This window comes from Dipodomys ordii, unplaced genomic scaffold (assembly GCF_000151885.1).
Source record: "Dipodomys ordii isolate 6190 unplaced genomic scaffold, Dord_2.0 Scaffold1, whole genome shotgun sequence".
NCBI lineage: Eukaryota > Metazoa > Chordata > Mammalia > Rodentia > Heteromyidae > Dipodomys > Dipodomys ordii.
In genome coordinates this window covers 62,074,682-62,091,749 of record NW_012267217.1, presented here as the reverse complement: position 1 = coordinate 62,091,749, position 17,068 = coordinate 62,074,682, and the positions used below count along the sequence as shown (strand labels likewise).

General features: G+C 39.6%; 1 protein-coding gene across 1 annotated transcript in view; it reads right to left on the bottom strand.

The window, feature by feature from the left end:
- Window positions 1–17,068, bottom strand: part of Psmd1 (proteasome (prosome, macropain) 26S subunit, non-ATPase, 1) — a 100,204-nt gene that overhangs the window by 66,856 nt on the left and 16,280 nt on the right. The window contains exons 6-15 of the mRNA XM_013021015.1: window positions 13,878–14,021; window positions 12,353–12,579; window positions 11,495–11,555; window positions 9,600–9,728; window positions 8,412–8,500; window positions 7,710–7,788; window positions 7,069–7,242; window positions 5,466–5,577; window positions 3,940–4,136; window positions 1,331–1,430 (exon numbers count right to left, since the gene is read on the bottom strand). Of these exons, the coding sequence (XP_012876469.1) occupies window positions 1,331–1,430; window positions 3,940–4,136; window positions 5,466–5,577; window positions 7,069–7,242; window positions 7,710–7,788; window positions 8,412–8,500; window positions 9,600–9,728; window positions 11,495–11,555; window positions 12,353–12,579; window positions 13,878–14,021 (1,312 nt within the window). The remainder of the gene's footprint in view (window positions 1–1,330; window positions 1,431–3,939; window positions 4,137–5,465; window positions 5,578–7,068; window positions 7,243–7,709; window positions 7,789–8,411; window positions 8,501–9,599; window positions 9,729–11,494; window positions 11,556–12,352; window positions 12,580–13,877; window positions 14,022–17,068) is intronic.

Sequence of the window (17,068 nt, the reverse complement as noted above, 5' to 3'; positions counted from 1 at the left end):
GCTCTACCACTTGAGCCACAGAGCCACTTCCGGCTTTTTTCTTTTTGCTTATGTTGTGCTGAGGAATCAAACCCAGGGCCTCAGGCATGCAAGGGAAGTGCTCTACCACTGAGCCACCTTCCCAGCCCCCCCAGCCTGAATCTTTCAAATGTGAATCAGCTCTCATTAGTATTCCTTCATTATGATGTCCTTCACCTTACCATGTTTATCAAAATATCATGCTAAAGCAGCACACCATAAATATATATTTTCTAAATGAAATATTTATTTTTAAAAAGGCTTTCCCCAATTTAGAGGAAAAAAAACCTCATGTAAGAATTCCATTCCAATGTTAAAAAGTTTTTAACAGCCTGGTCAAGTTTAAGATTCAGAGCAACTTCTAAAGATATTTTAGCTGCATTCTAGTTTAGCATGACACCAAAAATCTAACTATTCCTTCAATGCAGTTTGCAAAAAGGTATGTCTTAAGTACAAGCAAAATACATTTAGAGCATGGCACATACTGTGCTATGAAAGGATAAATTACTAATAAACATTGTGGCATGTGAGTATCTCTGGAAAGAAGGAATCAACAACACTACTAAAGATTTTTTCATGAGAAGACGACCCTGAGTTTACCTGTTCCTAGCATAACAAGAAGCCCACTACTAAGATATGTGGAATATCCAGAGTGTGACCAGGCAGTATTTTCTTTTGTTGTGTGGCAATATGGGTCATTCAGCTTACTTGCTCACTTGAGCCATGACTTCAGTCTGGCTTTTTACTAGTTATTTTGAAGATGGATTCTGACAGACTTTCCTGTCTGGGCTGGCTATGAACCACAATCCTCTGTATCTCAGCAGTCTTAATACTTAGGATTATAGGAATGAGCTACCAGCGCCCTATTACTAGTATTTATTCTTGATAAACTACAATCAAATTGAAAGGACCATGGAAAAGCCACATTCTCTTACAGTTTTGGTGTGCCTTAGGGTACCTGAAAATTAACTTTAGGGGCTAGAAAGAAGTGGTTTCTTCTTGTTCTTCAGACTCCCTATCCTAAAATGACAAATTTCACATGGCTTTGCAAGGACACCCCCTGGAGTGTGGTTGAGAAATTACACTTGCATGGCTTTGAAGACTTCCCTCACACTAACATACATTATTCTGCCCTACTGCCTGAAAACCCAGGTGACACTAGCGCTTGTTATGGCTTATTATGTCCAGTGAATGAAAATCTGTACCTGAGATCACTGATGGCAGACATGTGGCATGTGTACCACATCATCTAGATACTTTGTTCATCTGTAAACTTTTTCTCCCATCCTATCTCCACAAAATGTCAGAGTACTTACAGCAACATGAAGGAGGCGTCGAATAGCTTTGTTGTTCCCAGAACCACAATAAGCCATGGCTACGGTATACATTCCAGACCTTCGAAGAATTGGGTCCTAAGAAAGGATAGTTCAACATCAGTCTTGAACTTAATCCAAGTAGAAACTGCTAATAGGCACAGTGAACAAGCCTGTAGTCTCAGTTACTTGGGAGGCTGAGGTTGGAAGATTACTTGAACCCAGCCTGGGGAACAAAATGAGACTCTAATCTCCAAGACAAAATCAAACAAATAAGCCTACATGCAAACAAACAAAATAGTAATTGTTACAGTATGATAGGTATAATATAGTAGTATCTATAAGGTTAATTTTTTTTTTAAAGAATCCATGAACTCAAGAATTCTTCCATGTTTGTTAGTTTCCTAAACGAAGTGAAACTAATAAAGGAGGATTTGTTCTTCCCAATTTTATGACAGTATTTCTACCCTACCTCATACTCTTTCTCTCTCTCTCTCTATATATATATATGTAAACAGCCAACAATAACAGCTATAGGAATCACTTATATTTAAGATGAAAAATAAAGAAGTTGGCTTCTCATTATTCCAATTCTCGCTTACCTTTTTACCTAATTAGAGGGCAATATGGAATTTGACATTAATATCTTCACCAATAAATTGTGGAAGTAGTTCTTTTTTTATTAGCTTTTAGTGGCTTTTACAACTTACAACTATCTATCTACCATACATAATAATATCACTCTAATAATAAAACTAGCTGGGCACTGATGGCTCATGCCTGTAATATTAGCTACTCAAGAGGCTGAGATCTGAGGATCACGGTCCAAAGCCAGCCCAAGCAGCAAAGTCCATGAGACTCTATGTCCAATTAACCATAAAAAAAAAAAAAAAAAAAAAGCTGGAAGTAAAGCTGTAGCCATGGCTCAAGTGTCAGAGTGCTAGCCTTGAGCAAAAAAGTTCAGAGTCAGCACCTTGGCCCTGAGTTCAAGCCCTAGGACAAGAGCAAAAAACTTTAACACAATAAAAATGAAAGATAACAAGAAAAAATTTACCCAAATAATTAATTATAGAGATATTATTGTTTTCTGATAGAAAGAATCATGACATAATAAACTTTGTATCATATTTTATAAAAATGTTACCCTTCTTAATTTAGACATTTCAAGTACAGGGACTCATATTTATGTCCAGGGCTGTTGGGCCTGCCATCCTCCTATTTATGTTTCTCATACTGCTAGGATGATAGGTACATGTACTGCATCCAGATTTTTATTAGCTGAGATGAAGTCTCATGAACTTTTTGCCTAGGCTGGCTTTCAGCCATGATTCTCCAATGTCTGCCTCCTAAGTAGCTAGGATTGTAGGCATGAGCTAACTGTGGCCAAATAAACTTTGTATCTTTCATTTTTTAAAGAATCGCCCTGGGGCTGGGAAGGTGGCTCAGTGGTAGAGCGCTTGCCTTGCATGCATGAGGCCCTGGGTTCAACTCCTCAGCACCACATAAGCAAAAAGAAAAAAGCCGGAAGTGGCTCTGTGGCTCAAGTGGTAGAGCGCTCGCCTTGAGCTGAAGAGCTGAGGGACAGCGCCCAGGCCCAGAGTTCAGGCCCCATGACTGGACCCAAAAAAAAAAAAAAAAATCACCCAGAGCCAGTGGCTCATGCCTGTAATCTTAACTACTCAGGTGGCTGAGATCTATCCATCACAGTTCAAAGCCAGCTGGGGCAGGAAAGTCAGTGAGACTTTTATCTCCAATAAACCACTCAGAAAACCAGAAGTGGAGCTGTGGCTCAAGTGGTAGAGCACTAGCCTTGAGCTAAAGAGCTGAGGGACAGTGCCCAGGCCCTGAGTTCAAGCCCCACAGACTAACAACAACAACAAAAAAAATCCTTTTCAAAATTAACTTGTAAATTCTTAAAGAACTTTTCTAGATCTGTTTATCTGAATTATCACTGATTTATAGCCATGGAGAAATTGAAGATCCTCAAATTACTACTTGTACTCACCTCTGCCAATCAGTGATTTTCCTTAAATTTTCTTGCAAATATATATTTTGCAAGAAATTTGATGAATAGTCTGGGAATATGGCTTAGTGGTAGAGTGCTTGCCTAGCATAAAGCTCTGGGTTTGATTCCTCAGAACCACATAAACAGAAAACGCCAGAAGTGGAGGCTGGGAAGGTGGCTCAGTGGTAGAGCACTTGCCTTGCATGCATGAGGCCCTAGGTTTGATTCCTCAGCACCACATAAACAGAAAAAGCCAGAAGTGGAGCTGTGGCTCAAGTAGTAGAGTACTAGCCTTGAGCTGAAGAACCGAGGGACAGCGCCTAGGCCTAGAGCTCAGGCCCCACTACCACCTTAAAAAAAAAAAAGAAGAAGAAGAAAAGGCCAGAAGTGGCACTGTGGCTCAAGTGGTAGAGTGCTAGTCTTGAGCAAAAGAAGTTTAGGGACAGTGCCCAGGTCCAGAGTTCAGGCCCCAGAACTGAAAAAAAAAAGAAAAGAAAAAAGAAATTTGATGAACAAATGTACTAGGTCTTCTGAGGGGAACAGAAATCATTTTCTAGAGAACCAGAGTACAGGATGTGACAGAGAAGGTAAGTGAGGCTTTACCTTATCACGGCAGAGAGATTCAATGAGAGCATCAGCCTCTTCCATCCTCCCATACATCACTAATGCAATGCCAACTGCAAGACCACGCAGAATCTTCTCATGTTGAGTTTCTTGTGCGTAGCCAACCATATCCTCAATGGCCTGGGCGTTTTTAGAGCCTAACATAACCAAACCTAAAGCCAGGCCAGCTGCTTCTCCTAGTAAGCAAAAAATAAAGAGTGTTATGTTTACAGAGTCAATAAAACATATCCAAGCCAGGCACCGGTGGCTCATGCCTGTAATCCTAGCTACTCAGGAGACTGAGATCTGAGGAGTGCGGTTCAAAGCCAGTTCGGGCAGGAAAGTCCATGAAACTCTTATCTCCAAAAACCCACCAGAAAACCGGAAGTGGCGCTGTAGCTCAAGTGGTAGAACGCTCGCCTTGAGCTAAAGAGCTGAGGGACAGGGCTCAGGACCAGAGTTCAAGCCCCATGACTGATAAAAACAAAAACAAAAACATATCCAGTAGGGTACCAGGGGCTCACACCTGTAAGCCTAGCAGCTTGGGAGGCTCAGAGACTAGCCTGGTACCAGGCGCCAGTGGCTCACGCTTGTAATCCTACCTACTAAGGAGGCTGAGATCTGAGGATTGTAGTTCAAAGCCAGCCTAGGCAGGAAAGTCTAGGAGACTCTACCACCAGAAAACCAGAACTGGCGCTGTGGCTCAAGTGGTAGAGCACTTGCTTTGAGCTGAAAAGCTGAAGGACAGCACCCAGGCCCAGAGTTCAAGGCCCATGACTAACAGAAAAAAAAAAAAAAAAGAGAGACTCTAGCCAGGGCAAAAACATTCATAAAACTTAACAAAGAGCTGGATGTGGTCACATGCACTATCATCCTAGCTTTGTGGAAGTGTAAATAGTCAGATTGTGATCCAGATGTGCACCTGGGGAGGAAGTAAGGCCCTACTTCAAAAATCACCAAAACAAAAACGGAATAGAGTTGTTGCTTACAGTAGAGTATTTCCTAACCATGCTGAGACTGTGAGTTCAAACCCTAGTTTTTTCTAAGGGGAAAAATAAATACCTCTCAAAAAACATATCTACTTGACTTGTATCATTCATCAAAATAACCACTAATTTCTATTAGCATTTTTTCAAATCATGTATCAAAAGGAAGATATTGCTTAGAAATACATCCATACATTCACAGCTGTTTTCCTTTAAAACAATCTTGATGAAAAGTACCATTAAATCCTACAGTAACTTCAAGGGAGACATTATAGCACCATTTTTCTACATTATTGCCAAGCACCACAGAATATCCTCATGATACAGATTACTCATAACTTCTGCAAAAGTCAGTGATAATACACAGGATATATTTTGGAAATACATCACAAAATGTGATTTTTATAAGATAAATCTGCCATTTGGGGCAAAATCCACGCCTTCAAGTAAATGATCCACTGTATTTTTAAGAGGCTATCCCCCCTCCAAAAATGGACAATTACATTAATTAATCCTCATGTTTACTGTCTTTAGAAGTACCTGTCACAGCATCATCCTGGTAAAGGTTTGTTTTAAGCAAATCATAGACATCCTGGCGAGCAGTTCCCATGGCAGCCAAACCAAGGCCCAGACTGCCTCCATGTCGAACGATCTAAAGAAAAAGCATTGGTTCCATTGATTTTTGTATACTGTATTAAAAATCTAGCCAGGCGCTGGTGGCTCACGCCTGTAATCCTAGCTACTCAGGAGGCTGAGATCTGAAGATCGTGGTTCAAAGCCAGCCCAGGCAGGAAAGACCATGAGACTACTATCTCCTATAAACCACCAGAAAACCAGAAGTGGCGCTATGGCTTAAGTGGTAGAGCGCTCGCCTTGAGCTGAAGAGCTGAGGGACAGCGCCCAGGCCCAGAGTTCAGGTCCTACAATAGGACCCAAAAAAAATAAAAAAAATCTTAAGTGTCAATTCTAACTTCAATATATATGTATTTTTTTGGGGGGGTACTTCTCTCTCTATATATATATTTATATATATACATTTATTTTTTGGGTCCGGTCATGGGGCCTGAACTCTGGGCCTGGGCACTGTCCCTCAGTTCTTCAGCTCAAGGCGAGCGCTCTACCACTGGAGCCACAGTGCCACTTCCGGCTTTTTTTAAATTTTTGCTTATGTGGTGCGGAGGAATCGAACCCAGGACCTCATGCGTGCAAGGCAAGCGCTCTACCACTGAGCCACCTTCCTAGCCCCTCAAAATATATTTTGATATTACTTATGTACAGGTTGGCTCCATCATAGCAATGAAAGATCTAATAACACAAAATCTAGTGATAACTTCAATTTTAGTTTTAACAGATCATAAATTGCTGACATAAATTACAAGCAGAGAAATAAAATGGATAAAAGAAAGTGGACATAGAGAGTACAACTCTCTTTCGATAAATTTAAATGCGAAGGAGAAGAGAAAAAATGAACAACTAAGATGCAAGTGTTAGGAAAAGATTTTTAGAGGGAAGGGAAATGAGTGAAACTTAGCATGTTTATGGGACAAGAAGAAGGAGCCTTTCTGTATGCCAACAATGAACTAGCGGACAAGGAAATCATGAAAACAACTCCATTTGCAATAGCCTCAAAAAAAGAAAAGAAAAAGAAAAACAACCAACTAAAAGGAATAAATCCTACCAAAGACATAAAAGATCTTTATAGTGAAAACTATAAGCATCTGAAGAGAACTGGGAATGAGGCTTAGTGGTAGAATGCTTGCCTAGCATGCATGAAACCTGGGTTCGATTCCTCATTACCACATAACAGAAAAAGCTGGAAGTGGCGCCATGGCTCAAGTGGTAGAGTGCTAGCCTTGAACTGAAGAGCTCAGGGACAGCACCCTGGCCCAGAGTTCAAGCCCTATGATTAGCAAAAAAGAAGGAAAGGAAAGGAAAGAAAAAAATTGAAAACAAGACTGACATAGAAAGATCATTAATTCAAGGCCAGCCTGGCTACACAGGAAGATCCTGTCTCACTACCATCCCATCAAAAAATAAGAAATGAAATACAAAAAACTCTGGATGAAAAAACCAGGGTATTTTGGCACAATATAATTTTCTAGTTTTAAGTAATAGAAATTTAGTTTTTCATCTCAATACTTACATCATTGCTGGCATTCTTGAGCTGATTGAGCAGATAGTCAATTATGTCACCACCATGATTGGCATGAATGAGACCCAGTGCATAGAGACCTCCACCTTCCTGATAGGCTGATCCTGGAGAAGTATCCTTTGGAAGGTAGGTTGCCATTAATTGTAATGCTTCCTTCTCATGCCCCTGTAGATTTGAGTCACAAAGATGTCAATAAGAGAAAGGGAGAAAAAAAAGCACACATAGTACCACTGTAATTTCTGTCTTTCTCCTAGAATATCCATTTGCTGGAGGAAAGAGAGGTAGTAAAGAAAGCTCTTTTTCCTATAGACTCAAATGAGAGCCTTTAAAAGACAACGATATTTAGAAAACAATGGAAATACTTCTATTTTTATTTTTTATAATATTTTCCCAAGTTCACCTTAGACTATGAAAATCACATTTAAATTTGCCCTTTGCAAAATGTAAAATAATGTCTTAGTCTTCAGAGGAAAGAATTTCTACCTTTTATTAAAAAAAAATGAATATACATTTTAACTTTCTTGCTTACAAAATATACCTGCCAATGAACTGTAACAGGCATTTATTTCTTAATTCCAGAAAAATTGCTTCTGTTCTGATGCCCACTGCTCACAAAGAACAATATATATTACCTTATGAATTACACCCAAACTGGCTGTAGCAGTAAATTTTGCCCAGTTTGTTGCTCTGGCCAACCATTCCAAGTTATCTCTGTAAGAAAACAAAGCTTATTACTGCTGATTCTATCTTACTTTCTAACGTTTTTGAGACAGGGTTCAGTACACAGCCCAAACTCTAAATCCTCTCACCTTAGTCTCTCAATTGCTAGGATTAGAACCATACAAAACTATGACTAGCCAAGTCATTAATATTTTAAGACTTCTTTCAGAGATTAGTATGTTTCCTTCAAAAGCCTATTATCAAGCTAACAAAAGGAATTAAGTAAAAATATGGAAAAAAATATGTACAGCTGGAAAGTGGTAGCTCATGGCCTACCATCATAGCTACCCAGGAAGGTGAAGTCTGAGGATTGTGGTTCAAGGCCAGCACAGGCAGGTAAGTCCATGAGACTCTAATCTCCAGTTAACAACCAAAAAGCCATAAATGGAACTGTGGCTCAAGTAGTAGAGTGCTAAGCTTGAGCATAAAAGCACAAGGACAGTGCCTGGACCCTGAGTTCAACAAGCCCAGGACTGGCACAAAAAAAAAGTATAAAATACCTAGGACAGAACTGGTTGGCAGAGAAAGCTCTCTACATAGACATACAACAATGTCAGTACAGTCACAGTTAAAGATGATTTTAAACCAAAGTAGAAACCTCTAAGCATATTTACCTTAGAAACTGGTCACTGGTAGTCCCACAGTGCATAAAAGAGTTTGCTATAACAGTTGCTGTATGACATACAGAATTCCGTACTGCATCCTACAAAAATAAATAGTATCTTTATATTGACCAAGTATTCATATAACATTTATGAGAGTATGTATGCATGCTTGAACACACTCAAGAGCCCTTTTTTATAATGAAACAGGAACAAATCGATCTGAGATTTAAAGTATTGATATTAGCTAGGTGCTGTTAGCTCACACCCACAATCCTAGTTATTAAGGGAGCTGAGATTTGAGGATCGCAGTTCAAACCAGCCCAGGTAGTATGTGAGAATTTTATCTCCAATTAGCCAACAAAAAGCTAGAAGGGCTGTAGCTCAAGTGATAGAGCACTAGACTTGAGCAAAAAAGCTTAGGGACAGCACCCAGGTCCTGAGTTTAAGCAGCAGGTCCGGCATCAAAGATGCAAATGAATAAATAACAAAATATTGATCTTGACTAGAGTTGTGGTTCAAGTGAGAGACATCAGCTTTGAGAAGAAAAAGCAAAGCAGAAAGGGTGAAGCCTTGAGTTCAAGCCTCTCTACTGGTGGGGTGGAGAGGAGGGAAGAGAAGAGGAGGAGAGGAGAAAAAAGCTAAATTTGCTGGTGGCTCATACCTATATTCCCAGTTATTCAGAAGGCTGAGATCTGAGAATTGTAGTTTGAAGGTGGCCCAGCCAGACAAACTCCAGACTCTTACCTCCCAATTAATCACCAAGGGGGGGGGGGGGAAGCTGGAAGTGGAGCTGTGGTTCAAGTTTGTTTTTTTTTTTGTCAGTCGTGGGGCCTGAACTCGGGGCCTGGGCGCTATCTCTCAGCTCTTCGCTCAAGGCTAGTGCTCTACCACTCGAGCCACAGAACCACTTCCGGATTTTTTTTTCTTTTTGTTTATGTGGTGCTGAGGAATCAAACCCAGGGCCTCATGCATGCAAGGCAAGCGCTCTACCACTGAGCCACCTCCCCAGCCCTTTGTTTTTCTTTTGTTGTAAGTGCTAGCCTTCAGCAAAAGGGCTAAGGAACAGCATCCAGCCCCACAACCGACAAAAGAAACAAACATTCTAGCCCCACAACTGACAAAAGAAAGAAAAAGAAAGAAAAAAGAGGGGGTGAAGGAAGGGAAAAAATAAATCTCCATTATGATTAAGTTTCCTACCTTTGTGTTTTTTAGAATCATGAGGTCTGTGTTGTTATTTCTTATTAGGAACTGCAGATGTAACTCAATAGCCATTTCACCACTTAAAATTTTAATCATTTTCAAAGTCTGGTCCTTGGGCTCTGGACTCTGTCAAAATAAGAATCAAAATCCATATATTATTGAAATTACTAAGCCATCTTTATTCCATCAGCCCTAAATTAATTAAATTAAAAGTGTAAATATGCACAAACATACATACACACTCTAACATTTTAATGGTAGCATCTAGAAAATTCAATTATAATTATTTGAAAGGAAGAACATTTTATGTATTCCTTTTATTATATACAAGGATATATTGCCAGTCAATGGACAAATATTTATTCAAAGCTAGTTCCCAATGTAAAATATGAGCTCAGTCACTGCATACTGGCTTAACAAGCTTAAGACCCCCCCAGCTGACAACCTCAGCACCAAACAAACAAATGAGAAATTACTTTATACAGGGTCAACTTACATTTTCTTTGTTTATATTATTATTTTGGCAGTACGGGGGTTGCCTTGTACCTGCTAGGCAGACACTCTACCACTTGAGCCACACTTCTATACTACACATACACTTTACAGACAAAAAATTCACTAGTTATGATTCAGAAAACCGGAAGTATCTTTTTTTTTTTTTTGTCAGTGGGCCTGGGCACTGTCCCTCAGCTCTTCAGCTCAAGGCAAGCGCTCTACCACTTGAGCTACAGCGCCACTTCCGGTTTTCTTGTGGTTTATTGGAGATAGGAGTCTCACGGTCTTTCCTGCCTGGTCTGGCTTTGAACCACAATCCTTAGATCTTAGCCTCCTGAGTAGCTAGAATTACAGGCGTGAGCCACCAGTGCCCCGCAAACCGAAAGTATCTTAAACCAACATATACGCATAATCTTATGAACAACTAAGACACCAAGACAACTCTCTACCCAGAACAGCTGAGCTTTATGTATCTAAAAATCCTGAAAGAGAAAACATTACATTCAACACATCACTGTTGCTACTCCTCCTATCCTTTTTCTATATCATAAACACAACTACCCTGTCCCCTATATGGTAAGATAAAATTTTTCAATGTCATGTTTTTTGGTCACTTTGTGACAGGTTATTTGAAACTTTTCTACACAGAGATTGTTCTGTAGTAAGATCTCAAGATTTTTATTACTTTAAAGTGCTATTCCGAATTAATTTTGTAAAGTTACTGGGGCTTAACCTCAGAGCCTGAGCACTGTTTCACTAAAGACTGGCACTCTACTACTTGAGCCATAATTCCACCTCTGACTTTTTGCTACTTTATCAGACTTACTGAGTCTCACAGACTTTTCTTTCCAGGCTGACTTCAAACCTCAGGTCTTAGCCTCCTGAGCCACTAATGCCCAGCACAAAACAATCTATTTTTATAAAATAACTTTCCCCTTGAGTTTTATTTAACAATAACTTAAAAAGGACAGGTATTTAAGGGGCTGGAAACTCAAGTGGTAGAGAGCTAGCTGAGAAAGCAAGATGAATAAGTGAGGTTCTAAGTTCAAACACCAGCAATGCCCTCCTCCAAGAAAAAAAAAAAAAGCAGGTATGTATCACTATTTAAAATGTTTATGATGGGGGCTGGGAAGTTGGCTCAGTGGTAAAGCAGTTGCCTTGCATGCCTGAGGCCCTGGGTTTGATTCCTCAGCACCACATAAGCAAAAAGAAAAGAGCCGAAGTGGCGCTGTGGCTCAAGTGGTAGAGTGCTAGCCTTGAGCTGAAGAGCTGAGGGACAGTGCCCAGGCCTAGAGTTCAGGCCCCACGACCAGACCCAAAAAAACCAAAAAACAAAAAATTGATGCACCATATGAGTAACTGTTAAATGGCAACCTCAACTTCAAAAATACACTTACCGCCTCTGGTGTTTTTCCTACTAGTGCACTGCCTGTCTTTTCTTCTGTTTCCATTGTCTCACTAAAATGAAGAGAACCAACAATTCATAATTAATTTTTACCAAATAGAATCTGTGTTAGTTCATAGATCTGCAACTTGTCAAACTGTTATCATATTAAGAAAATAATGTTGTTTTTTTATTGTTGGTTATGGGGCTTGAACTCTGGGCCTGGGCGCTGTCCCTCAGCTCTTCAGCTCAAGACAAGCGCCCTTGAGCCACAGCACCACTTCTGGTTTTCTGGTGGTTTACTGGAGATAAGAGTCTCACAGCGCTGGGCACCAGTGGCTCATGCCTGTAATCCTAGCTACTGAGGAGGCTAAGATCTGAGGATCATGGTTCAAAACCAGCCCAGGCAGAAAATCCATGAGACTCTTATCTCCAATTAACCACCAGAAAACCAGAAGTGGTGCTGTGGCTCAAACAGAAGAGAGCTCGCCTTGAGCTGAAGAGTGCAGGGATAGTGCCCAAGCCCAGAGTTCAAGCCCCATGACCGACAAAAAACAAGGTCTCACAGACTTTTCTGCCTGGGCTGGCTTTGAACCACAATCCTCAGATCTCAGCCTCCTGAGTAGCTAGGATTACAGGCATGAGCCACTGGTGCCTGGCAAAAAATAATGTTTAATCTTTGAGTATTTCCAAGGATAATTAAGAAAAATTCTAAGCATTTCTAAGATAAAGGAAGCCCGATTATTCAATTCAAACAAATTTAAAAAAACAAAATATACATTTTGTTAATAAAAAACAAACATAACAAAAACTGGTGAACTCAAAATAAAGATTGTTCAGTTAGTTCTGATGCAGAAAAAGATACTTATACCTCTCTTTTTCTGCTCCTGGAACAGTACCCGTATTGGTGGATCCAGGCACAGAAGCAATAGGGGTACCGACAGTTCGAAGATTCTGGATTACAGATGACAAAAACTGCTGGCTAGCACTTTCATACAAATCAAAACAAATCTGATAAGCCATCAGAAGGTTGTCTTCCTTTACCAGTTTTTCTAAGATATCACTGACAGCCTGAGGATCATCTAAGAAAATTAAGCACTGAAAAGGAGATAAAGAACAAGCATAAAGTAATTGAAAACTTCATCTGCAAAGTATTTAGCACAGGGCTAACGGTCTAGCTTGAAACATAGGCCAGGTAGAACAGATTATAGTGTCTAGCATTCTAGTTCTGAACCCAACACTAGGCAAATGCTTCTGAAAATGCATCTGCTTTCCATAAAAAAGCCTATATACCTTACATTCACAGGTCCTAACATCATGCTTGGTAATTAACATTACTCAGTAACAGATCCTAAATGACTGTCTCTTCTTTGAATCCTTATCCATAATTACATCCAAATAATCCTTAACCTGTATCATTGGTACTGCATTGCAGGAGTCATTCATTCTTAGCACTTACTACTAGGCTTCAATAGAATAAGAGAGATCAAAATGATCACTGTGTGCATTTCTACTCTTAATCTGCCATCTACGTCAACAAAATTATCCTAATAAAATTAGGCCTTTCTTTTAAAAATCTGAGCTTAAATTTTCTTATGCCCTTAAGTAGCATTTAATTCAACTTCAAGATAAACTTATGTTCAAAGTTATTACATATTAAGAACAGAAAATAATGAGAAAAAATAAGTGACCAATTTAGGAGGATGCTTAAGTAAGGCAAAGTACAAACACTGAATGGCCACTGTACAATGAACACTGTACATAGAAAACATGAAAAAATGCTGCATTGGAAACTATAAACTCCTGATATTGTCTCCAGGGGAGAGAATTATGGCTGAAGGAAAGACTGCATTGTGTAGTCTATAGTTCTTTATGAATTTAAAAGCACGCATTTATAAACTGCTCAACACATTTTTAAAAATGTAAAATATAATTTACTTTGTATATTTTCTTTACTACTTGTATTTTTTTCTGAACAAATTCATCCACGAAAAAGGGATAAAATTATCTGGGTTCATTACTCAAACACAACAGGTATTTGAGCTGAGCCCAGATAATTTCTACACTTCATAATTCCATACTTCATAATGACACACTAAAGAATAAGTACTGTTTTTCTCCTTTCCTTTTTTTTAATGTGGTCCCAAGATTTTCTTAAATACTTTGATTATTTTTAAAACACACAAAAAGAATACATGAAGAGAAAAAGAATAATTTTAACAAAATAGGTATTTAGTGCTGTGAGATTCCATTTCTTATGGACTGTGTAAAGAGCAACTGATAACATGTGAAACTATTATAGTAATGTGATATAATTATGGGTTACATGGCACAGAACAGAATGGAGTAATAAAACAGAACGTAATATAACTGTAATTATAATATAATGTAATTACCTGACAAACATTGATGAAATCCGGTTTCTCTAAGTTCATGTAAATTTTAACCAGAACTCTTAGGACTTTATTCCGAAACTGTTTATTCTGCATTAAAGACATGCAGAGCTTAAGGCTATATGCTAGCATTCCTGGGACATCATTCTGAAAGACAATTAAAAGTATATAATTATTTAATTACTTAAATATTTTTTAGTTTAAAATGGAATTATTGGACTGTGAAGGTGGCTCAGTGGTAGACCGCTTGCCTTGCATGTCTGAGGCCCTGGGTTCGATTCCTCAGCACCACATAAGCAGAAAAAGCCGGAAGTGGAGCTGTGGCTCAAGTGGTAGAGCGCTAGCCTTGAGCTTAAGAGCTGAGGGACAGCGCCCAGGCCAGAGTTCAGGCCCCATGACCGACAAAATAAATAAATAAATAAAAACAAAAAATAAGCAAAAATGGAATTATTTTCTTCCTTCTTTAATCATTCAGAACTGCCAATGATTTCAACCCTTTAAACAATAAAAACCTAGAGCAGGGGCTGGGAAGGTGGTTCAGTGATAGAATGCTTGCCTTGTGTGCATGAGGCCCTGGGTTCGATTCCTCAGCACCACATAAGCAGAAAAAGCTGGAAGTGGCGCTATAGTCAAATTGTAGAGTGCTAGCCTTGAGCTGAAGAGCTGAGGGACAGCGCCTAGGCCCAGAGTTCAGGCCCCATGACCAACAAAAACAAAAACAAAACAAAACAAAAAAACGTAGGGACAGGTGCAGCGGCTCACACCTACAAACCAAGCTACTCAGGAAGCAGAGATTGAAAAGACTTCCGTTCAAGCCAGCACAAGGAAAAAGTTAGCCAGACTATCTCAAAAATAAAAGCAAGATGTGGTAACATGCATCTGTGATCTCAGCTACTTGGGAAGCATAGGTAGGAGGATTGTAGTAAGAGACCAACCCAAGGCAAAAAGGCAAGAACTTATCCAGAAAAATCAAAAATGCCTAAAATTTTAGACCATTTTAGCACATATTTTTCCCCCACATGCTGAGGACTGACCTCAGAGCCTTGCACGTGCTAGGCAAGTATTCCTGGGTTCATCTCCATATCCTTAGGTTTTCTGTTTTGTCTTAGTGGTACAGGGGGGTTCAAAGTCAGGGCTTCACACACATGCTAGGCTGGGGTTCTATAGAGCCATTACCTCCAGCCTAGCTTTTGCTAGTTATGTTGGAGATGGAGTTTAATGAACTTTTCTACCCCAGCTGGCCACAAATGGTGATCCTTCAGATCTCAGCCTCATGAGAACGTAGGATTACAGATATAAGCTGATCTACCCAGTTTACAGAGACAAATTGTACAGTTACATATTTATGTCTTTTTTTTTTTTGTCAGTCATGGGGCCTGAACTCTGGGCCTTGGCGCTGTTCCTCAGCTGTTTAGCTGAAGGCTAGTGCTCTACCACTTTAGCCACAGTACCATTCCGGCTTTTTATGCTTATAGGTGCTGAGGAATCGAACCCAGGGCCTCATGCATGTGAGGCAAGCACTCTACCACTGAGTCATCTTCCCAGCCCATATTTATATGTCTTTGTGGAATAATGGACTGAAAATAAGTTAATATATAGTGATCAACGACAATCATCACTATATGGACATAGTGTATATACTATCAGATTAATAATTATGAAAAACTATGTTAAACTGTCCATACGCTGAGTGGCCATGTTTTGCAATTATATCTGTGGGTGGCTTTCTACCTCTAATCTTGCTACTAGACTCTTTTTCTCCTGACTGCCTGCACCGACTGAAGGACAGAAAACAATGTGGTAGAATAACCTCTAGCTCCAGGACTAAAATAAGGAATACCATAATAATAATACCTGCCTGGCCAGGCACCGGTGGCCCACACCTATAATCCTAGCTACTCAGGAGACTGGGATCTGAGGATTGCATTTCAAAGCCAGCTGGGGCAGGAAAGTCTGTGAGACTCTTATCTCCAATTAACTACCAGATAACCAGAAATGGAGCTTGGCTCAAGCGGTAGAGTACTTGCCTTGAGCTGAAGAGCACAGGAACAGCGCCCAAACCCACAGTTCGGAAGCCCCACGATCAACAAATAATAATAATAATAATATCTGTCTGATGCTATGAGTGAACTGAGTTCACGAGGTGTGCTTACCCTGTGGTTCTCACAAGCAGCCCAATATTTGAGATATCACAATATAAAGGTCTCTCAAAATAAAGCAGCACGGGTTGGGTAATGTAGCTTAGTGGTAGAGTACTTTCCTAGCATGCATAAAACTCTAGGTTTGAAAAACTCTATGTTTGATTCCTCAGTACCACATACACAGAAAAAGCCAGTCCCTGAGTTCTTTTGCTCAATGCTAGAGCTCTATTACTTGAGCCACAGCTCCACTTCTGGCTTTTTTGTGATTAGTTGGAGTCATAAAGAGTCTCGTGGACTTCCCTGCCCAGGCTGGATTTGAATACTGATACTCAGATCTCAGCCCTCTGAGTAACCAGGATTAAGGCGAGAGCCACCAGCATTCAGCTTCTGCTTCCATTTTTAAGCATTTGCTAACCCTTTAGTATGTGGTTGTTTTATTTGACTATCCCCAAAATATTGATTTGGGCAAAATCTTAGTCTTTTTTGCCACTGTATTCTCAATGCCTAGAACAGTGGTTGATACAAAGTATTCACAAAGTATTTCTTGGGGCTGGAGACACAGCTTAGTGGTGAAGTGATTACACAGTGTGTACAAGGCCCAGAGTTCAACTACCAACATAAAAAAAATCGTTAAATAATAACAAATATCTTAATTTTATTCAAATGAAGATAAGAGGCAACAATTTCATAGAATTGAAACTGGAAGTAAAATAAGAGCTATTTTATTTTATTTTATTTTTTTGGTCGGTGGTGGGGCTTGAACTCTGGGCCTGGGCGCTATCCCTCAGCTCTTCAGCTCAAGGCGAGCGCTCTACCACTTGAGCTACAGCGCTACTTCCAATAAGAGCTATTTTATATCATGGTTATTTATTTGTTTTGCTCATCTAAACAAATCATTACTTTGCTAAACCAAGACTTAGGATTTGAGAATAGTAATATACAAAAATACTTGGTGGTTTCTATAGGAAAGTCAGTTGTTAAATACTAGTAAAACTAATTAAAAAATCATGGGTTCTGAGTTCAAAACCCAGTATCACAAAAAGAAAAAAAAGA